Source organism: Orycteropus afer, unplaced genomic scaffold (assembly GCF_000298275.1).
Source record: "Orycteropus afer afer isolate SDZICR_OR568_19922 unplaced genomic scaffold, OryAfe1.0 scaffold00026, whole genome shotgun sequence".
Lineage (NCBI taxonomy): Eukaryota > Metazoa > Chordata > Mammalia > Tubulidentata > Orycteropodidae > Orycteropus > Orycteropus afer.
The window spans coordinates 8,967,810-8,991,208 of NW_006921613.1; the positions used below are offsets into that span (position 1 = coordinate 8,967,810).

The 23,399-nt window shown below is 40.1% G+C and overlaps 1 protein-coding gene across 1 annotated transcript in view; it reads left to right on the forward strand.

Annotated features, from left to right (window-relative positions):
• Positions 1–20,830, forward strand: part of ATP8B4 (ATPase phospholipid transporting 8B4 (putative)) — a 347,934-nt gene extending 327,104 nt beyond the window's left edge. Inside the window, exons 24-28 of the mRNA XM_007935307.1 lie at positions 5,220–5,303; positions 8,694–8,939; positions 14,080–14,218; positions 17,715–17,845; positions 20,543–20,830. Coding sequence (XP_007933498.1) covers positions 5,220–5,303; positions 8,694–8,939; positions 14,080–14,218; positions 17,715–17,845; positions 20,543–20,830 — 888 coding nt within the window. The remainder of the gene's footprint in view (positions 1–5,219; positions 5,304–8,693; positions 8,940–14,079; positions 14,219–17,714; positions 17,846–20,542) is intronic.
• Positions 20,831–23,399: the final 2,569 nt, after the last annotated feature.

Here is a 23,399-nt window from a genome sequence, read left to right on the forward strand (position 1 = left end):
TTAGTCCAATTCTGTATCCTTCCCTTCAAGGCTCAGGGGTCCAAGATTATCTTCTGTGTCTGTGTTAATTGGTTTCCCTTTTCTTTGTTGAAGAGGGTCTTTGCAATCCTTCTGCCTAGTCTGCCATCTTGCCAGAAAAAATCAGGCTATTTATACTCTTGAAGTTATTTTTATCTATTGGATCTGTACAGTGGAAATACTACAGAACATCTCTTCCTATTTCTGCATTTACTGATATTGCTGCTTGAAATTGACCATGGAGAAATCTTCACACCATGGAAATTGGCAAATGTTACAAATCAGGGTTGTTTTTCTTCTTCTTTTTCTAATAGCTACTTTTAAACATTTACCTGGATATCACTGAACATAGGTCCCCTTTTCAAATCCTTTACAGCAGAGTTCCAACCAATGAATCTAATAGGATAACAGGACTCAAAGGGAATTACCATGCAGAGAACTTAAAATTGGTTATTAGATATGGTGATTCAGAGTTCCAATCCTGTCTCTTAATGGTGATGATGGTCTCCAATGTTTCTAAAAAAACCCATAAACACCAAACTCACTGCGGTTGAGTCAGTCCTGACTCATAGCGACCCCTCCTTGGGTTTCCAAGGCAGTATCCCTAAGGAAGTAGATTGCCCAATCTTCCTTCCGAGGAGTGGCTGGTGGGTTTGAACTGCCAGACTTCTGGTTAGCAGCCAAATGCCTTAGGCACTACACCCAAATCCCATCTTGGCTATTGGTGTTAGAATTCAACTTTCCTGCCTAGCTTTGGTTGGCCCTCAATGAGGATGATCTTGAGCAAGTCTTTTTCCTACATGGATTCTAAGCCTCAATTCTCTGAGATACATAGAAGTTAAAACAATTTCTTCACTTCACTCATCTACCCCAACTCTCCTCTCCCCATTTCTGTCCTCTTTTTTTTTTTTCCCCAGGTTGGGCAATCTACTTCCATAGTGATACCGCCTTGGAAACCCAAGGAGGGGTCACTGTGAGTCGGATCCAACTTGACAGCAGTGCGTTTGGTTTGGTTTTGAAGACTGACTTACCCATAAGATGACTGACAGTGGAAATGTCCGTGTCCCTTACCCCTTCCCACAGTGGCTAACCTTGCTGATGATAACTCAGAATAGAGCAATCATTATATTTCCTAATGTCTGCTCTATTTCACTGTTGAATAAAATCACCTGTGGATCTTCAGCAGAACCATCCAGATTGCTTGACATTTGGAACTAGTGCTTCCCATGTCCTTGAACAACCATCTCAAGAGTAAGCAACAATGCTCAGACATGGAGTAGTCTAAATCCAGATTTCTCTTCAACAGAATCTACAAGCAAAGGACATAATTTAAATGGTTGCTTTATTTATATAACTAAGCAGAAGTAGTCTAAATCCAGATTTCTCTTCAACAGAATCTACAAGCAAAGGACATAATTTAAATGGTTGCTTTATTTATATAACTAAGCAGAACATTAGCTTCTCTGTCTGAAACATTTACATTTAAGCTTCCTCTCCACTTTCAGAAGTTCCCATGGAAGAAAATGTGCTTCAGAAGGTATTCAAACTCTGACACTTGTCCTTCTGGTCACCTAGTCTAGTCGCCTTTGTCTTTCATCTGGACCACTGCAATAGCCTTCTAATTGGTTTCCCAGTTTCTGACATTGGTCCTCTTCAGTCTATTCTCAACACTGTATCCTGCTTGTTGTTGTTGTTAGGTGCCATTGAGTCAGCTCCAACTCATCGTGACCCTATGAACAACAGAATGAGACGCTGCCTGGTCCTGTGCCAGCCTCACAATCCTTACTATGCCTGAGCCCATCACTGCAGCCACAGTGTCAATCCATCTCGTTGAGGGTCATCCCTTCTTTTCCAGACCTTCCACTTTACCAAGCATGATATCCTTCTCCAACATGATAACATGACCAAAGTGGGTGAGACGAAGTCTGGCCATTCTTACTTTTAAGGAGTATTCCAACTACACTTCTTCCAGGACAGGTCTGTTAGTTCTTCTGGCAGTCAATAGTACTTTTTGTCTTCTTCACCAACACTACAACTCAAAAGCATCAACTTTTCTTCAGTCTTCCTTATTCATTGTTCAGCTTTCACATGCATATGAGGTGATTGAAAACGCCATGGCTTGGGTTAGGGGCATCTTAGTCTTCAAAGAGACATCTTTGTTCTTCCACACTTTAACAAGGTCTTTTGCAGCAGATTTGCCCAGTGCAATACATCGTCTGATGTCTTGACTGCTGCTTCCATGAGTGTTGATTGTCAAACCAAGGAATATGATGTCTTTCACAACTTCAATCATTTTTCCATTTATCATGATAAAGATTCTTCTTTATTGGTACAGTTGTGAGGATTTTCATTTTCTTTATGTTGAGGTGTAAGCCATACTGCAGACTGTAGTCTTTAATCTTCATCAGTAAGTACTTCAAGTCATCTTCACTTTCAGCAAGCAAGGTTGTATTCTCTGCATATTGCAGGCCATCAATAAGTCTTCTTCTAATCCTGATGCCATGTTCTTCTTCATATAGTCCAGTTTCTCAGATTATTTGCTCAGCATACAGATTGACTAAGTATGGTGAAAAGATACAATCCTGATGCACTCCCTTCCTGATTTAAAAATGTGCAGTATCCCCTAATTCTGTTCAAATGACAGTCTCCTGGTCTATGTACAGTTTCTACCACTGGTCTGTCAGTTTGTGATACTGTGGTGTCTTGTGTGTTGTTGTGAGGGTGGAGGCTATGCTACCAGTATTTCAAATACCAGCAGGGTCACCCATGGTGGACAGGTTTCAGTGGCGCTTCCAGACTAAGATAGACTCAGAAAAAGGAAAGGGCTATCCACTTCTCAAAGTATTGGCCAGTGAAAACCTTATGAATAACAGTGGAACACTGTCTCATGGTTTCTGGCTAGATCCTGTTAAAATGCAAACCAAATCAGGCTACTCCTTTGCTCAAAATCTTCTAATGCCACCTTGTTTCACTTGGGATTAAGCCACTATTATTTATATAGGAAGGAGGCTTTGGTGGTTCAGGGGTTAAAGTGCTTGGCTGCTAACCAAAATGTTGGTGGTTCAAACCCACCAGCCACTCCATGGGGAAAAGAAGGGGCAGTCTGCTTCTATTAAGATTCACAGCCTTGAAACCCTATGAGGCAGTTCTACTCTGTCCTGTAGGGTTGCTATGCATCAGAATCAACTCAATGGAATAGATTTGGACTTTTTGGACCTACATGTTGTTGTTGTATGCCGTCGAGTCGGCCCCGACTCATAGTGACCCATCTTTGGGTTTCCAAGGCAGTATCACTACGGAAGTAGGATTGCCCACCCTTCCTTCCGAGGAGTGGCTGGTGGGTTTGAACCGCCAGCCTTCTGGTTAGCAGTCAAGTGCTTTAGCCACTATGCTACCAGAGCTCCTGGACCTACATAGGACCCTTCTACTTACCCCTGTGACCTATCCATTATTTTCCCTATGGATCACTACTCCAGCCAAATGGGCTACCTTGCTGTCCTTGGGACAATTTAGGCACTTTCTTTCTTTAGGAATTTTTCACCAGATTTACTTGCAGTGAGGAATGCTCTTGTCCAAGAAAGCTGCATATTTCAATCTCTCATTTCTTTCAGATCTTCTCAAATGTCATCTTCACAGTGAGATCTTCTCCAATCAATTTATTATAACTACAACCTTCCCACATGTCCTATCTCCCTTTCCTCCCTAGCACTTAACTTTGTAACTAACTCTCTCTACATATATCCACTGCTATTGAGTCAATTCCTACCATAGTGACTCTATAGGCCAGAGTAGAAGTGCTCCATAGGGCTTCCAAGGCTATAAATCTTTATGGAAGCAGAAAGCCTCATCTTTCACCTGCAGAGCAACTGGAAGGTTCAAACTTCCAAACTTTTGCTTAGCAGCCAAATATTTTAACCCCTGTGCCACCAGAATGTCATCTCTTTCTCTATATGTATAGATATCTATATATGTATAGCTACACACAAGCACATTTTTGATCTTGCTTTTTTTAAAAGAATGTAGAATATAAATTCTGTGATTTGATCATACTGAATTATTGTTGACTAGAACTCAGTACTTGGCACAGAGTAGTTTGTTAATAAATATTTGTTGAATGGTTCAGTGATATGAAAAGGAAAGTCATTGATTAGAAACTGGCTTTAATCTCTGCCTTTGCCTATAATAGGTTCTGTGACTTTGAAAGACTTTTTGCATTTCTGCACCTTATTTACTCATCTCTAAAATGAGAATATACCTACTTCACACACATCATTGGTTTTTAGTGAGCTGAAACAAGAAAGACTTGTATAACTTTGTTGTTGTTGTTGTTACGTGCTGTTGAGTGGATTCCAACTCATAGTGACCCATGAACCAGAACAAACTTATTCTTTTATTCATACTTACTCTGTGTTACTTACCCTCTATATATTTGAGGCCATATTTTTATTGTCTTCCTTGTTTATACCCAGCACAGTGAGCAGCTAGCTTCATACTCACCTTCCTTTAAAACACTCTCAAGAAAAAGCTCTCTATATGAATCCAGGGTTGTGTTGACAGGTTTGTATTTCTGTATATTCCTTTGAAGATTTTACTGGATACTTTTTTTATCCCTTATATCTGATAATTAGATTCATTATAAACCATTGAAAATGGAGAATTTAATAACCCACAATAAGAGATCAGGGTCTAATGTATGTCTGGTATTTTGTTAAGTGTTCTACACATGTTATCTCATATCATGTCCACTACAACTCTGTGGGAAGAGTATTGGCATCATTTGAGAGAGGAAGACACTGAAATTTAGAGAGATCTAGCTCCCACTAGGAGCTCTGGTAGCATAGTGCCTAAGGCACTTGACTGCTCACCAGAAGGCTAGCGGTTCAAACCCACCAGCCACTCCTCGGAAGGAAGGTTGGGCAATCCTACTTCCATAGTGATACTGCCTCAGAAATCCAAGGAGGGGTCGCTATGAGTTGGGGCCGACTCGATGGCAAAACAACAAACAACAACAACAACAAAACAAAGCATCCCACTAAGGCAGCAGAGCTTATGAGAGAAAAAGCCTAGGGAAGAACTTACATCTGTCTGAGTCTAAAACCAAATTCCCATCCAAATCAGCAAATTGTGTTATTGAACCCAAGAGCTTGAATAGTCTCACTGTTATCAGTGGTGTTTCTTGTTGATATGTTCTTTCTTTTCAGACTGTTTATGACCAATGGTTCATCACCCTTTTCAACATTGTCTACACATCACTGCCTGTTTTAGCCATGGGGATTTTTGACCAGGTATGTATTTTTTTCTCCATTTTTACAACTTATTTTGCTCTATTGAAGCCTTTTGATCGCTTCTACCTGCTAAATAGAAGGCATGATTCATGGAAAGAGTCCCAGAAATGCAATTGTTTCAATGGTGTTGGTGGATCCCAAACTCTTCCAGATTCACTCTCCTAAAAGATTATTGGGTCAAAGTTTGACTATTTATTCATCTTAGAGGTTGGCACTCAACATTCATGCTCTAAACACTCTAAGAATTCCTTCATTTAGCCTAGCATTTCCCAGACTCGTATGACTGCAGTCCCCCCATGCCCACCACCATCTATCACCTATTGATGGAGGCCCTGGGTGATGAAAATGGTTAACATACTCAGCTGCTGACTAAAAGGTTGGGGGTTTGAGTCCATCAGAGGTGACTTGGAAGAAAAGCCTGGTGACCTACTTCTGAAAGATCAGCCATTGAAAACCCTAAAGGAACACAGTTCCACTCTGACACACATGGAGTCACCATAGTCAGAATCAACTCTATGGCAACTGGTTTGGTTATCACCTAGTAATACATCCCAGAGCTCATGGTTTACACACTGGGAAATACTGCAATACCATTTTTAAATTTTTAAAATAGACAACCAGGCATTGACAGAAAATCATGGAACTAGGTGGGAGTACAGAGGGCAAGCGTCTGCAGTGGGGCTTCCTTGGCCAGCACAGCCCTAGAACAGTAACCACAGGCAAGCATAGCAGTCTGCCAGAGAGGGGAGGACATGAAGCCCCATGCCAGTCATGGAGAGAAGGGTACAGAGTCTTCTTTTGTCTAACATCAATGTGCTTCAGAGGGGAGAAGGCAGGGAATCAATTAAATAATGGTACATCTTTGGCACATGCAGAGCCTTGGAAAGTACTTCCTGGAAGGGGAAAATAGTCTGGCTGCCCATGGGGAAGTGGAAGGCTTGCCAGAGGAGTTTCCATGGCACAATTAGAGTGTATTATTTAAAAATATATATATATTTTTAAGAAGACCAGATTTTCTCCAGGCTGTTCTTAGACCCATTGGCTGGGCCCTACTTTCTGGCCCAAAGCCTTATATTACAAAATATAAATCTTCATATTATGAGCTCATTCTGCTCTCCCATTCTGCTGGCTTTGTAGTCAGTTAGAAGTCTCACTTCTCATATGTAAAAAGGGCAATTTGTGAACAGCTTACTTTGTGGAATTCTACAAAAAATGAACTCCTGAAGACCTTAGATATAAAGGGTTAAGCACTGTCATTTCCAAGTGCCCGTGTTTACAAGTGTTTCTTTTCTCGGTGCTTTATAGCTGCCCAGAATGTGGAATAAAATAATAAAAAGAAAGCAGATTCTGGGAAAGATGGTTATTGTGCAATCTGAAAAAAAAAATATAATAAAGTCCCTATTGCCGTCAAGTTGAGTGTCTCCCCCTGCACTTCCCCCGCTGTCAGCTTTGGCCCTTAAACTGATCACAGCATCATGGAATGCTATGATGGAATGGCCTCAGCGGTAATCCATGGTTCTCTCATTTTATTATGAGGAAACCAAGGCTCAGAGATTCTAGTGACTGCCCTAAAGCTGTGCAGCTCATAAGTGACAGAACTAGGCCCAGTCCCTAAGCTGCTTTACTTTGAAGTTGTTACATTTTTGCCAAGTAACCGTGGTGGTGCAAGGATTAAATGTTCAGCTACTAATTGGATGGTTGGTGGTTCAAATCCACTTAGCCAATCTGTGAGAGAAAGACCTGGTGATCCACTTCCTTAAATCTGTCACAGGGGATCACATCACTATGAGTTGAAATCAACTCAATGGCACCCATCATTTTTACTGTTATCATTATTATGTTTATCATTATTTATAGAAACATCTACTATTTTTTAAGGAGCTCTGGTGGTGTAGTCATTAAGACATTTGGCTGCTAGCCAAAAGGTCTGGGGTTTGAACCCATCAGCCACTCTGCAGAAGAAAAATGGAGCAGTCTGCTTCCATAAAGATTTACAGCCTTGGTAACCTGATGGGGGTTGCTGTGAATCAGAGTCAACTTGATGGCAATGAATTTGGTTTTTTATGTCCAAGAACTTACTGAGAACTTTGCATGTTCCTTTAACCATGACAATGGTCCTGTGAGGGAGGTGTTCTTGTTTACATCTTACCGATGTGGAAACTGAGGCTCATATTAATAGGCTTAAGAGCACATACTTGCTAAGCAGCAGAGCTAGGGTTTGAACTCAGGACTGTCTGGTTTCAACTTCTGTGCATATGACCCCACCAGTCACTGGGCTTGGGAAGATAGCAGCCCAATAGTATCACGAAGCAGGAGTTTCTAAAGAGAATTTTCACTGTTCTTTATGGGACCCAGTTCAGTAAGATTTGAGCCACTCACAAGCAGGAAGAGGAGCCTCATCTCCCCCTACACCCCCAAGTTCATTGTCTGTGTTGCTCCCTCTTCAGCTGCATATCCCTCTACCCATGATCTTCCAATGGTCCCCAGTGGTCGATTCTTGGTATGTATTTTGGTTCTTAGTATTTGGCTTTGGTGTTCACAGTGTGATCTGGGGACCACCAGCATCACTTGGGAGTCAGTTGGAAATGCAGAGTCTCAAGCTCCACCCCAGACCTACGGAATCAGAATTTTCTCCCCAGACGAGTGTGTGCACATGAAGCTTGAGAAGTGCTGCTTTAGTTTCTCCCAAGACCTGTTTGGTGCCGTCTCATTCTGTTCAAATTGCTTGTCCTGAACACTTGGTAACTGCCACTGCAATTCTCATTGGGTAGAACACTTTACACCCAAAGTCTTCAGTTCTAGTCCCCTCCACACCTGGAATCCCATCTGGAATTTTCCTCTTCTGCTGTCCCTCCTCTCCTGCTGAATTTCCCGTCAAAGTTGACAACTCAGATTTGGCAGTTCCCACCCCGTAGCTCTCTCTTGCCATCTTCTCGTCACTACCACTCACTGCCTTGGCAATTCACCACCAGGGCCCTTTGACTATACAAAATAGACTGGAATTCTGGTAGTGTGAGTGCTTCTTGGGGGTGGCAGACTGTAGAAGAGTATAGGAAAGAACCTTTGATTTGAAATCAATTATCTGGATTAAAGTCAAGTCAAGTACTTAAGTAGAATCTGTTACTTAATAGCTCTATGATCTCTCATGAGTCTCTCTCTGAGTCTCAGGTTCCTTGTCTGTAAAGTAGGGATCATTTTTTTTTTTTTTTTTTTAAATCTTTGAGGTTATTGTGGGAATGAAAACAAGATAATGCCTTGTTCTGGCTTAGTGAAGAGTATATATTAAGGCATACTTTAAAAATGCACTTGCTGTTTCTGGAGACACAGACTACAAGGTCTCTCTAGTATTCCCTCAACTCTTTTCCACTGAAGTATCACTTTGTTTAACAGGATGTGAGTGACCAGAGCAGCATGGACTGTCCCCAGCTCTACGAACCTGGACAGCTAAATCTACTTTTCAACAAGCGTAAATTTTTTATCTGTGTGGTGCATGGAATCTACACTTCATTAGCACTTTTTTTCATCCCCTATGGGGCCTTTTACAATGCGGCTGGAGAAGATGGGCAGCACATTGCCGACTACCAGTCTTTTGCAGTTACCATGGCTACATCTTTGGTCATTGTGGTCAGTGTGCAGGTAACCTTGGTGAAAGCATCTTAACATGATGGATTTATAATTTTCAAAATCCCATTTCATTATTGGCTGATTTTGTCTATTTGTTAGGGAAACAAATAATCCTAAAGGAATGCTAGTGTTTTCATTTTAACTACATATTTTGAGATGGGAACAGGAAGCTTTAACATAAATTACCAGACCGGGGGGATTAGCATTAGATGTCTATAACCTCCATTTAGTAGAGACCTGACATTAAATGACTTCTTTGGTTTGGGCATAATATAAAAAGAGAAATGATTATACTTCCTTCTTGTGTTCTAAGAAGCAAAATTTTCCAATGATAACAAGAGGAAATTCCTCATGATTTCTAGAGCACTTAATAACTTCCAAGTTGTAGAGTGAAATCTAAAATATATTTGATAGTATTTCTTTGGAATTATTCAAGAAGTTCAATGTTATATTGGTGGCATATCTTAATCTCAAATTCTGAGATGCTCTTCTGGTGGGGAAGACTTTATTTTCCATTGGCTTTCTTTCATCAGGCTTCTTGAGTTGTGTTTTCATTTCCTTTAAACGGAAATTGCAGACAACACCATTAGATATTGTGTTAGAGTCCACATAAGCATTATGATCCGTTAGGATCTGTAGCTCTGAGTAGGTATAGCAAGAAATATGACCTCTATTTTGTTTGGTTGCCTTTTGATTATTGAGCCAACTCTTATAGTCCCAGCCCAGAGAATTAAGTGATCTCCTTCTTATCATCAGGGTACACTTCCATTATTCTGGATTCTTGTTCTAGGTGGAGAAGGCAGTGGGTAGGATGTGGTAAGAACTTATTTACCTTCAAGACAGGCCTATTACTTGATGCTTCAAGGGAAGATTTGGAAGGTAATAATTGAGATAACAGGTCAATGTCTGAAGGAAAAAGCAAATGGAAAACTATAAAAAGGTTGTGGGGGCCATTGTTCTCTGACCGCATATAATTGGAAGAGGGGGAGACAGACTTACTATCAGAAGCATCAGCCCAAGGCTGATTCCTATGAGGTGGAAGTTAGACCCTCTAACCTTTTCACCAATTCTGACACCAAGCGTCCCTCCCATGATACTCCCTACTTCTCTGCTGAGTTTGATAATTTGTCGCAATGGCCACACAACTTGTAGACAATAGTCATGATTATGGATTTATTAGGGAAGTAACAGGTTACAATTCAGGTTCAGGAATGCTCATGATACAATTCTTTGATCAGGACAGGCTCCCCTCAGTCATGCCTGTAGGCCCACATTTCTTTGGCCCTTGGCCTGGGCCTCTCGGCCTGACCTCTGCCTTGCACAGGCAAGTGTTACAAAGGTCTTTTAGCTCTGTTGGTTCCCAGAGAGGAACCCCACTCCACCAGCAAGACTCCTGCTTGAAGGCACTCAGCTTTCTTGCTCTGTGGGCCAGGAAGCTCAATGTTCTATCTCATGCTGGTCTCTTGGTTCTGTTGCCTCTGCTGTCACTGTCTTTCTGCCAGCTCTTTGCCAAGGAGGTACAGCACAGGGATCTTGGGTCCAAGGACACACTCCACTCCCTTTTCTGTCTCTAGGATGGCTCATCTTAAGCCTAGGAGATGGCAAAACTTACCAATCCCCAGATTAGTGTTCCATACACTGCATTTCTATGGTCCCACCACCACAAGGGCACCATGTACCTTATTTGCATTGTAAACAAGCTAAACAATCCCCTTGGTGGACCACAGGCACCTCACATTTGCATAGTCCTCCTGAATCATCTAGTGGGAATCACAAAGACCATGGCTAGAAGAGCCATGCCAAGTAATTCACTGCACCGTAAAAACATTCTTCAAACTATCCTTTATATTATATACTATATATTTGGCATAGTGCCTAAGGCATTTAACTGCTAACCAGAAGACTGGAGGTTCAAACCCACCAGCCACTCCTGAAAAGGAAGACTGGGCAATCTACTTCCGTAGAGATACCCCCTTGGAAACCCAAGGAGGGGTTGCTATGAATTGGGACTGACTTGACAGCAGTGACTTTGGTATTTTTTTTGGTATATAAGTAAGGGTAATATGTTACCTGGAAAATTCATTATAGGTATGATGTATGACAGGCATTAAATGTTTTTAGTGAACTGGTCTTCACAATTAACATGATAATTTTTGGTTTACTTTATTATTTTTTTAATTTTAAAGAAATCTGTTAATATTCTTGTATATCTTTATTTATTTTTTACCGTTTTTTTGCCCATAATTTATTTTCTTATATGCTATCACTCTGGTGTAGTCTCTGAGTGGTGCAATGGGTTAATGAATGCGTTTGTTGTTGTTGTTATATGCCATCAAGTTGGCCTGGATTCATAGAGACCCCTCCTTGGGTTTCTGAGGAGGTATCACTATGGAAGTAGATTGCCCAGTCTTCTTTCCCAGGAGTGGCTGGTGGGTTTGAACCACCAGCCTTCTGGTTAGTAGTCAAGTGCCTTAGACACTATGCCACCAGAGCTAAACGCATTTGGGTGCTAATTAAAATGTTGCAGGTTTAAGCCTACCTAGAGGTGCCTCAGAAGAAAGGTCTGGTGATAAACTTCTGAAAACTCATCTATTGAAACCCTGTGGAACATCTTTATCCTCTGAGACAGATTGGGTTGTAATGAATCAGAATCTACTCAATGACAACTTTATTTTTTTTGTATAAATCTAAAAAAATCCTGCTTACCACCATTTCTTATACTCTTTGTCTTTCACTATTTTGAGGTCTTTGTTCTGATTTAATTTTTATTTGCTTGCAGGATTTCTTTGAGTAATTTCTTCAGAAAGAGTTAATAGGCATTATACTTTTGAGCTGAAATCTGTCTCTCTTTTTTTTTTTTTTTTCACATTTAAATCACACATTGGAAGAGCATGAAATTCTTGGGCCAGAGTCCTTTTCATCAGAGCTTTGTAAATGTTGTCTCACTATGTCCCAGCTTCAGCGCAGCAGTTTGCTATTGGATTGGTTTTCTTTTCTTTGTAAGTAGTATCTCTCCATCAGAAGCTCATGTTCTTCATTTTTGGATATCACAAATGGCACGAGAATGTATTTTCTTTCATTAATTCATTTAGGATTTAGAAGGCGTTCTTAATCTGGAAATTCATGCTGCTCTTTGTCATAGCACTTCTACCATTTCTGTGATCATTACTTCTCTATTTTTTGTTCTACTTTTAAAATGCTCATTATTTGTACACTAGGCTCATGGATCAGCCATCTGTGGATCATCTACCCCTCTCTCATATCTTCTTACACATGGTTTCCAGTTAATGTTTCTCTCTGCTATGAGATATTATTTCCCTTTATTTTTCCAGGATGTTACTTCAGTTCTCTTAAGTGATTATTCTTTTTGGTTTCTTCATTGAATTTTAAAATTCAGAAATAATGGTTTTTGCTTCCAGAAATATTTTCTGTGATCTAATTGCATATCCTCAAGAATTCTTATTACATTTATTTTTGTTATAGTGCAGGTCTGTCTATCCTACTAGGAGCCCGGTGGTTAAGCACTTGGCTGCTAACTGAAAGTTCAGAGGTTTGAACCAGCAGCTACTCCACAGGACCAAGATGTAGCAGTCCATTTCCATAGGGGTTTTATAGCCTTGGAAACTCTAAGGGGCAGTTTTATTCATGCTGTAGGGTTGCTGAGTTTATATTGATTTGAGGGCAATAAGTTTGATTTGGTTTGGTCTGTTCTATTAGTTCTGCTTCATTAAGAACCACCTGTTTCTTTTCTTTCTTTCTTTTTTTTTTTAAAGGGTTGTTCTTTTTCTTAACCTACTCAGACCCTCACAGGTCAGGCTATTGGTATCTCTTGGTAGTTGTAAACTGACAGCTGGTAGAAAGTAATGTTGGAGATGTTGGGCTAATGTCTTGTAGCTAAACCAAGAAAAAAGCCCACTGCCATTGGGTCGACTCTGACTCTTAGTGAGCCTACAAGACAGAGTAGAACTGCCCCATAGAGTTTCCATTGCTATAAACCTTTATGGAATCAGAGTGCCTTATCTTTCTTCTAAGGAGTTGCTGGTAGATTAGAAATGCCAACCTTTTGATTAGGAACTGAATGCTTTAACCACTACTCCACCAGAGTTCCTCTTACAGCTATATGTACTGGAAATCCAGCATCTCTATGCTGAGGCCTGAGTGGCAGGGCTCTCTGTTCTCAGACATCTTGAAAGGAGAAAAGTTGTCCTCTTATAATGCCTGGAGTTCACATTTAAGGTTGCCAAAATCCTTAGAATGGAGCAACTTTTTAAAGGACAATAAATGGCAAATGAGAAATGGCAGTATGTGTCCATATACTGAGAGGAGTCTATTCATCTGTTTTCCTTCAAGCAGCCCAAACATGGATGGTCTTGCCTCAGGCTTTGCTAGAAATGCAAACCTTTACTTGAACCACTTGGACCCTCTGAGATACAAATAATGGTGCCAGAAGGTACTCTTTTCTTTGGAGAAGCATTCATATTCACCAGTGGTTTCCTTGATGCCCCAATAGCAGGCCACTTATTTTAAGCTGAAATGCTACAACGGTTATCAGAAGGAAGAAGGGCTGTGAACATGTTCCCAGGTCGCATGAATATATTTCTCAATTTTATGGCAAAAGGGATTAAGAAATTTCTTTGTTATTGTTTGAATAACTTATAGGATTATGAAAATGAGTTGGAATATTGATATAGAATAGTTTATGAATTTATAAAAATGGTCCTATGAAAATGTATGAAATGTAGAAAATTTATGTATAGATTATAAAATGTTGCACCTGCTCACTACAGAATTACTTTTTCCAATAGGAAAGTTGTGAGAGGAATTTGGAAAGTAACTTTGAAATCATAAACCACTCTGATTTCTTATTTCTCACTTAAAGGAAGTTTAACATTTCACATTCTGACTCTACCCCAGTCTGGACAGATACAGTGGTTGGCAGATACAGGCCTACAGTCCATTGTCTACCAGAAATAATCAAGTTAAATCAGTCTCCCCATACTGTGCAGAAAGTGAGAATGCCAGTGGTCAGCCTCACAGCTCAATGGGTGAAACCGTGTGGGTAGAGCACAGTAGTTCTTGGAGACATCAGTCAGTAAAATTACGAGGTTTTAGTTCTCAAAGATCTCCTCTTTGCATTTTACTTTATTTACAGATAGCCTTGGATACCAGTTACTGGACTGTCATTAATCATGTCTTCATCTGGGGCAGCATTGCCACGTATTTCTCCATTTTATTTACAATGCATAGCAATGGCATTTTTAACATCTTCCCAAACCAGTTTCCATTTGTTGGTAAGTGAGTCCTACTGTCTAGTGGGGTCTAATTTGATGCTGCTATTTATTTATTTTTGTAACCTATTTTGGGGAGTTGGGTGGGGAATGAGGAATTCCATCTTAGAAACAGATTGAGCTGGGCATCTTCAGGCTTTCAGTCTTGAAAGGGGCCCCAAAAGATTAATTTTTACTGTCCCCAAAGATGCAGAAGAATCTACATCTTATGGAGTCCCCAAAGTGATGTAGGCTATGGGCTATGTCCCTTTGTGAAGAAGCAGCATAGTATATGCACTGGGGCTGCCCCAAGGCCTATGAAAAGTTCATATAAAATTGAGGGAAAATAAAGAACACTAGAATCTCACTTTTAGGCCAAATTATCACCAACATCTCAGCCAAAGTTCACCCATGGAATTTACTTGCATTTAAAAAAAGAAAGAAATGATGTAATATTTAGCGCCTTCTACAAAATGGCTGGACATTAGTCCATAAGCAGCATGAAGAGTAGGCTCTGGCATTGTGCACCCTAGGTTCAAATGCCAGCTCCACTACTTACTATTTTTCTTGGCTAGCAAGAAACTTGGGCAAGTTTCTACTCCTTTCTGTGCCCTAATGTACTCAGTTGTAAACTGAACGTATTAATAGTACTTATTTTCATAGAAATTTTATGGGGTTTAAATGAGAATGTATGAAAGGAGCTTGGCATGGAGCCTGGCACATAGTACTTTTCAATAAATGTTAACCATGATGATGGTGATTATTATTATTCAAATAAATGTTGTTGATTACTGATTGAAGACATTGCGGATGATTTTGAGGATTACATGGGTAGCAAACAGCCCCTTATGATTCTATTAAGAGTGTACATCTTTGCACTCCACATTTCAAAATGATTCCTAGCAAAGGTCATTATGCTTTTGACACATCCCAAAGCCAGTGCCATTGAGTTGATTCTGATCATAAGGACCCTATAGGACAGAGTAGAATGCCCATAGAGTAGAACTGCCCATAGGGTTTCCAAGTCTATAAATATTTATGGAAGCAGACTGCTACATCTTTCTCCTGTGGAGCAGCTGGTTCAAACTGTTGACCTTTTAGTTAGCAGCTGAGCATTTTAACCAATGTGAAACCAGCTCTTCTTATTCTTAATTAAAAAACAAGAACCAAAGCCACTACCAATGAGTTGTTTCTGATTCATAGTGATCCTGTAAGACAGAGTAGAACTGCTTCACAGGGTTTCCAAGGCTATAAATCTTTATGGAAGCAGACTGCATCATCTTTCTCACATAGAGCGGCTGGTGGGTTTGAATCACCGATTTTTGGTTAGCAGTTGAATGCTTTAACCACTGTGCCACCAGAGCTTCCTATAGGAGTTATTAATATACTTCCTTAGAAGTTTGTGTATGTGAGATACAGTGATGGGAGTTATGTTTCTAAGTTCAGCCCAGCATATTGTGGAAAAGAGAGATACAAGAAGTCAACTTTGAGCTTAATCAGGCAAACCTGATATATTTTCACTCATTAGCTGGGGAACATAGGAGCTGTTGTGGTGAAGTAGTTAAATGTTTGGCTGCTAATCGGAAGATCGGCAGTTTGAACCCATCAGCTGCTCCACAAGAGAAAGATGTGGCAGTCTGTTTCCGTAAAGATTTACAGCGTTGGAAACACAGTCGGACAGTTCTGCTTTGTCACTATAACTCTCAATCAACTGGACGGCAATGGGTTTTGGGTTATTAGTTGGGGAACCAATCTACAAAAACAGAGGTTAGAAGACTAACGTAGAAAGCAAAAAAAAGGAGCAAACATTTCCTTTGATATAAAGGCACCTGAGATTGTAGTTCCATTTAAATGTATACATACACTTAAGCACATTGTTCATTCAACTTTTACCTTGTCTTGTATGTACTTGGAAATCTATAAATTGCACCATTCTTACTAAATATGCAATATTAAATCTTTGTTTACCAAAAGATTCCAACCATGCAGAGACACGTTACGAACAAGAATAAACATATGAGGAAAGACATAAAACCTATTTTTAAGTTTTGTTGTTGTTGTTGTTGCCAAATCTGAAAAGTCCAGTGCATTCACAAGGAGACTTCCAGTCCTAGGACTGTTCTGACAAGCATAATGAAACTGGAACTTCTCCACTGGAGAAAGTCGTCTGTGTGGGGGCCACCCACTCCAGCAAAGCACATGCCATTCCAGGAATTAATTACTGAGCTCCAATGAGACTTTTCAAAAGTTAGATCAACACTGGGGTTTACAAAAGAAATTTTTTTTTTTTTTCTTAGTAGTCAACAAACAGCAAGCAGGAGTGTGGTTTCAAAGTGAAGCTTGTTTTTCCAGCCTACGGGTACTGAGATTCAAGGAGCTCCAAGAGACAGTTAATTTATTGACCCAAGTTTGTTTCTGGCCATGTTTGAAGGCAAATGGAATAATCTGCTCTTTGGTAGAAAAAGTCTATCCTCCAAAGCCAAGAAACGAAGATGTATCGAAGCCTTCGTTCCCAAAGCCCATGCAGATCATATTAACACTTGAGCATTGGGAGTGGGGACCTAGATAATTCTGGGGTATCATGTGAATCCCTAGAAAACCAACATTAAGGTAACATGAGTAGGGTTGGCATTTTCCACAGAATATGTCTGACTGCCTTAATGACCCTTATTGCTTTGTTCAAACCAACATTGCTGTATGTGAAGTGTGAGTATAAAGAAAGAAAATTGGCTTCAGGCTTGTTGGATGGCTGCATCAGCAGTCTCCTAGTGTTGGGCATGCTATTTTCACCAGCCTGGGAGCATCCCTGATCTTCTTGGAACCCTGATGTACTGAGTGAACATCAGAGAGATTAGCAAGTCACTTTAAGGCAGGTTTTCTGAAGGGGTGCATGGAATTTAAAAGTTTGGCCCTGAAGTAGATGAAGGTCAGCCATTGTGCCATAGACAGTCTACAAGACTATTATGTGAGATTGTACCTGCATTCAGTGTGTTCAGTATGTATTGTGCAGTTTTGATAGCATAGCTTTTATTCAAGAGTCAGTAAGAGTAAACGTGCCTTCAACATGAGTGATATAATTAGTCTCCCTAAATTGTACACATGAAAATTGTTGACTTGGCAAATGTTGTGTTACCTTTTCTTTCTTTTTTTTTTTCACAACAATTAAAAAAAGTAAATATGCCTTTTAACTTAATGGTTGATTTGTAGCCAAGGGGTCTTAAGACTGAAAGAAATGTGCCACATGAGTAAAGCTGGTCTGAGCCTGGACCAGAAAATGCTTGGCTTGGGCAAGCAACCTCCAAGTGATCAGGCCACTAAGCAGTTCCCAGGGGTGATAAGACCACTCTTGCTTTCTCCTTCTTACCATTGAATATATTGGGGAAAATACCCAGTGGCTCTCCTAGGTAGTCCAAGCCTCACAATTTCCAAAGAGTTCTTACAGAAATAGACAAAGAGCCTGTTAATTAAATAATTCAGACCTATGTATGACCACAGTGTATATTCTTCTTCAATGATATAGGAAATGCTCGGCATTCCTTGACTCAGAAAAGCATCTGGCTTATTGTTCTCTTAACGGCAGTGGCTTCAGTTATGCCTGTGGTGACATTCAGATTTTTGAAGGTGGATTTATACCCAACCCTGAGTGATCAGGTATGTTGCAGTGCTGGTTCTTGGCTTTTGGAATGGTGTCCTTTTCTGCCTGACTGGAGAACTGCTGCTCAAGGAAGTGCTAATGAAATGCCCATCATCAGACACCCACAGGTCTATGGCACCACATCAGAATAGATGAGACTGCCCACATCTTCAACTTACCAGCTCTGTGAGTCTCCATGAAGAGAGATGCCTACACTAAATGGGGGTGGAGAGTTATAAACTAGAGGTTAAACTGGGTATTTGAAAAGGTTTGTTCTTTAAATAGAAGCTTACCAACATCATTTTGGACAATTGGGACAAAGCAAGGGCAAATTATAGGGAAAGTTAATGACTTGGGGCAAAAAAGGGCACAATAAAAGAGAGACAAGTATGATATGAGGTGAAATAGCTTTAAATTCCTGAAGAAATATAGGAGCAGATCCAGAAACATGGAGGAGATATGACCTTCTAAAAGTTTAAGGAAAAAAACAAAACAAAACAGCAACCTCATAAGTGGATTGAAAAGGATAAAGTTAGAAATACAATAGAAAGAAGAGATTATAGGCTTACGAATGAGATCCCTTCCTAAGTGTGCCTTTAAGTCCAATTCGTAGGTAAATTGGAACAGGTGCATAGGGTTCTTATTTAGCCTTACTTTACTGCAAGAAAAAGACTTGAAGCTTTTCAGTGATTTAAAAGCTGCATATGCAGCAAGTGAACGTGCTTGTGATGAAGAATTTGTTATGACTAAGGGTTGCTTCAACTGTTTCAAAGTTGGGGCAAATTTACAAACATTGAAGAGCAAGTACAAGTTGTCTGTAAATTGGAATTTACTCTGTAGAAATACCTAAGCTAGGAAATTAGCCAGAACATATTTCAATATTTCAGGGCAAGAGAAGTGTTGGCAAGATAGTATCAGGGTAGATAAAGACCAAAATATAAAGAGAAAAGGAGAAAGGAAGGAAAGGGGACATATATGTAGCCCACATCATGAGAAGTAGAAAAATATTGATGAGGTAAGTGACCAAGTCCATGGGACCAAGAGGACCTGAATAGGTTTTTTTTTTTTTTTTTAAATCACGATGTCCCTCATATTCTGGAACCAAAGTGTGAAGGGATTCCTTCTGACATGCTTTATGGAATCTCCTCTTATGCCTGTCCTTCCCTTTGGTCCCGTGTACTAATTCTTATGTAAACCTAGTAAAATGATGGATGAGCTGAAGGAAGGAAGATGACATTTATTTCTTCCTTTGTTGAGTCAGTCCGTGATTTTCTGCTTAATGGCTTTCTTCTGACATGAAAGTCAGATACCAAGACATCAGCCCAATCGTAGAACAGTGGGTTCTTGCACCAAACCTGGTAGCTTTTCCCTCAATTTTACAGTGAAGCGAAAGGCACATTGAAAATCCACCCAAATTATGTTGAACCTTTCCAAATGCCACAAAGAAACAAAACCCTGGAAGTCTTTATGGTACACTGATCTACCACAAGAGTTGGAGATTTCTGACTCTCAATCCTATTTCTAAATTTTCTTCTAGTCAAATTACTAATAACTATTGGATCCTGAGAACCTTTAAAAGAGAGGGGAAAAGACCTGTTTTGGAGGTATAAGACTAGAAAGGGTTAGAAACTGAGTTTGGGTGATGCACATGAAACAATATTTTTGTACAACAATATGTTCCTATTCATTTAAGGTGGATGTATGAGATGGAGAGAATAATGAAATTTGCCTTAACACTTATTTAATAATCTGGTAGAAATAACTTGGAAGGAAGGTTGGGCAATCTACTTCCGTAGTGATACTGCCTCAGAAACCCAAGGAGGACTCACTATGAGGTGGATCGGACTTGCAATGAGTCGGATCCGACTCAACAGCAGTGAGTTTGTTTTTTTTGGGTAGGAATAAGAAATGATCTGGGTCCAGAATAATCTTTTGGGTAGAAAATTTCTTCTCCTTTTTTTTTTTTTTTTTTTCCTCAGCAAAAAGCTCTCTTTTGCAATGAAGGTGAGTGTTTTGTTATTGTTTGTTCTGGTTACCTAATGCCTCTCTGACAAGAATATACCACAAATGGGATGGCCTTAACAAACAGGAGTTTGTTCTCTCAGTTTGGAGGCTTTAAGTCCAAGTTCAAAGTGCCAGGCTCCAGGGGCTAGGTGAAAGGCCCTCGACCTTGGGCTTCAGCTCTGCCTCTTGCTCCCGCCACACTGGAGCTAGAGGCATCTCTTCACTCAGGCAGCTACTGGATGCTGGCTAACAAGGCCATGCTGACAAATAAAGTGGCACAGTTCTGATGTTACCAAACCACACGGCAGGCCATTAACTCCAGTCTATTCTAAGTCCCAAGGTCAGCAGAGCATGGCAGGGGGCTAAACAGTGACACAGCTACATGCAGGGTCCAAGCGTCCCATAAGCTAGAGACCATTCCCCAAGGCTTCTGCTTATATACAGGAAGCAGATCACATTCCCTAAGGCAGCTACTCAGCTGCTCACAGTAGATTCCACCATGGAGTTGATTACCAGTCTCATCATGGGGAATACTACTACATCCAGCTGCCTAGCCACTCAACCAGGCCCAGCCAAGATGACACACAAACTGAACTACCACACTGTTGATACTATTTTTACTGAAAAGTCTTTCACTTTACAAAGTGACCCACTGCCTGGTGTCCATTGTTGAAATGCATCACCTTACTCTGGGTCTACTTCCTCTCCAGGTCCGTCAGTGGCAGAAGGCTCAGAAGAAGGCAAGGCCTCTAAGCAGCCGAAGGCCTCAGACTCGCAGGTCAAGCTCAAGAAGATCTGGATACGCTTTTGCTCACCAAGAGGGCTATGGAGAGCTTATAACATCTGGAAAAAATATGCGCACTAAAATTCCACCCCCAACATCAACATCAGGGTTGGAAAAGACAGGGTATAATAGCACTAGCTGGATTGAAAATTTATGTAAGAAAACCACAGACACAGTGAGCAGCTTTAGCCAGGATAAAACAGTGAAACTTTGAGTCAAGATGAATTTGAACCACATAATTATCTTTTCACTTCAGCTGGAGCTAAAATTCAGCTGGTTTCAGAGTTTAGGGTGGGGCAGATTGCCTCACTTAACTTAAATCTGGGGCAGACAGATTTAACAGTGCCTATCAAGAAGGGACTAGCTCTGCAGGATACCAAGCCAGATGGTGCCTGCCTAGTTCTTGATTTGGTGCAAAAACCCTCATAATAAAAGCACAAATTTTTATCTACCTAGATACCAATTGACCCTAACTTTAGAATCTCATTTCTGGAGAAAAACTTATAAATCTGCATATACATTGAGTAGATCCTCAGGTACATTCCAAAGGCATATATCCCGTTGAAAATTATGCTTGTTGACAAACTAACACATATATGCAAGAGCAGCCTTTTCCAAAATACGTTTTCAAGATTTAAAATGTGTACTAAGGTGCTTTCAGAATAAGAACAGCTTGTCACTCTCCGGTCTTGATGTTTCCCTGTGTTCAGTCAGGAAAACAAATCACCTTCATGCCTGAAGAGAAAAGCATGTTGGTGGTTCTCAATGTACCATTAGTAGATGTCTGGGAAAAGAGTAAATGGAGCATCTTTACATTGTTGTTGTTGTTTTGTTGTTGTCATGTGCTGTCGAGTCGGCCCCGACTCATAGCAACCCCTCCTTGGGTTTCTGAGGCACTATCACTATGGAAGTAGATTGCTCCATCTTCCTTCCAAGGAGTGGCTGGTGGGTTTGAACCAAAAGCCTTCTGGTTAGCAGTCAAGTACCTTAGGCACTATGCTACCAGAGCTCCTACCTTTACATTGTTGTTGTTTGCCGTCGAGTCGGCCCCAACTCATAGCGACCCCGTAGGATTGCCCAACCTTCCTTCCGAGGAGTGGCTGGTGGGTTTGAACCGCCAGCCTTCTGGTGAGCAGTCAAGTGCCTTAGGCACTATGCTACATTAGTGTATGCTAAAAGGTTCTCAGACTCTCATTTAAGGACATCCTCACAAAATGTCAAAGAGAAACCCTCTGGTAAGTATTCTTCATACTTCTCCATGGCTTTTATAACAGCCTCGGTAGTAATTATCTCAGCATCATCCAGAGGCATTAATGGAATCAACAAAGCATTGAGATCTCACACTTTAATAATTGTATTCCATACAGTCTATGGTCATATACTTTCAGCATGTCCAATTTAAAAAAGTTAAGAGTTCAAATCAAACAAATTATGAGCAATCTCTTCAATTACTACTTAAAGACTCAAGTTTAGATTATTTGGAGTTGTTGTTGAAACCCAACTGTCATGTTTCTAATATAAACATATAAATATATGTAAATGAGGTTGAGTGTTTGGAGATAATCCACTCTAATTTTTATGTCCACATGTGACTCACCAGTGTATTTTCTTAAAATAAATTTAGTCCCTCAAAGGAAAGTAAAAGGATTCAGAAAGATTTGTATTCAAACCCCAGCTCTGTCACTTATTACCTCTGTAACCTTGGGCAGGTAATGGACCCTTTCTGAGTCCTGGGTTTGTCCTCTTTAAAATGAGGATATACTTCCTACCTCATATGATTGTTTGATCATTGTCAAAGCACAAACTCAAATCATTAAAAATATAATTCTCATACGAATAGATGATGAGTTAAGTTTCATTAATTCATCATCAGAGCCACTGAGTAATTCAAATATGAAGAACTGGAAGTTAAGTAATGGGGAAGGCCATAATAAATGATGATCGCTAAGTAAAATATAAAACTGGTTACTGTTTACAAGGCAAAACAAAAACAAAAACAAAAACATAATCTTTAAGGTGACTTTCTCTCTCAGAAAGTCCTACATTGTCAGTTTACAGGATCCTTAATGTGGTTCCTCTTAAATTATCAAAGTTACATTTCCCAAGAGAGTCAGATGACCCTTGGGTAGGCTTGATGAATGATGTGCTAGCATTATATTAATTGATCACATGGTAGTCATTTTTCCCTTATTTCCAAGTTTGGGATAATTTTTCCTGAATGAGATGAAATGAGATAGTATGTGAAAAAGAGCCTGAAACAGTGCTTTAACCATACGAAATGCTCAGATAGTTCCCTTTTCCCTACATTCTTGCCTAGACTTGCCCAGATGTTAGTTTTCAATGTCTAATTTGTTATTAGTTTCACTATGTTCGCTTGCTTTTTGTAACATTTTTGAAAGATTTAAAAACTTTCAGTAAATATTTTGGCACTATTGGTGTTTGATGTTTTGTCTCTTTTTTATTAGAAGTCATTTGGCAGGGTTTTTGTTACATTGGTCAACTGATTTTTCTTCCCCACTAATCTACTCTTTACATGCCTGGGGGAAATGTATATCATTCTTAGGATCAGAGTCAAGGATAAAATGAACCAATTGGGTCTGCGTGTAAGGGATGGAAAAGATTAGGAATAGTCCAAGTTTGAAAATTCAGTTCAAACTAAATAAGGCTGTTTATAAACCAATAGCATGGGATGACTGTGAGAGAAACACTTTATCAGCTTACTTTAGCCCCATGAGATACAAATAAACTCACACACCCATTGCGAGATCATTCAATTACAAGTG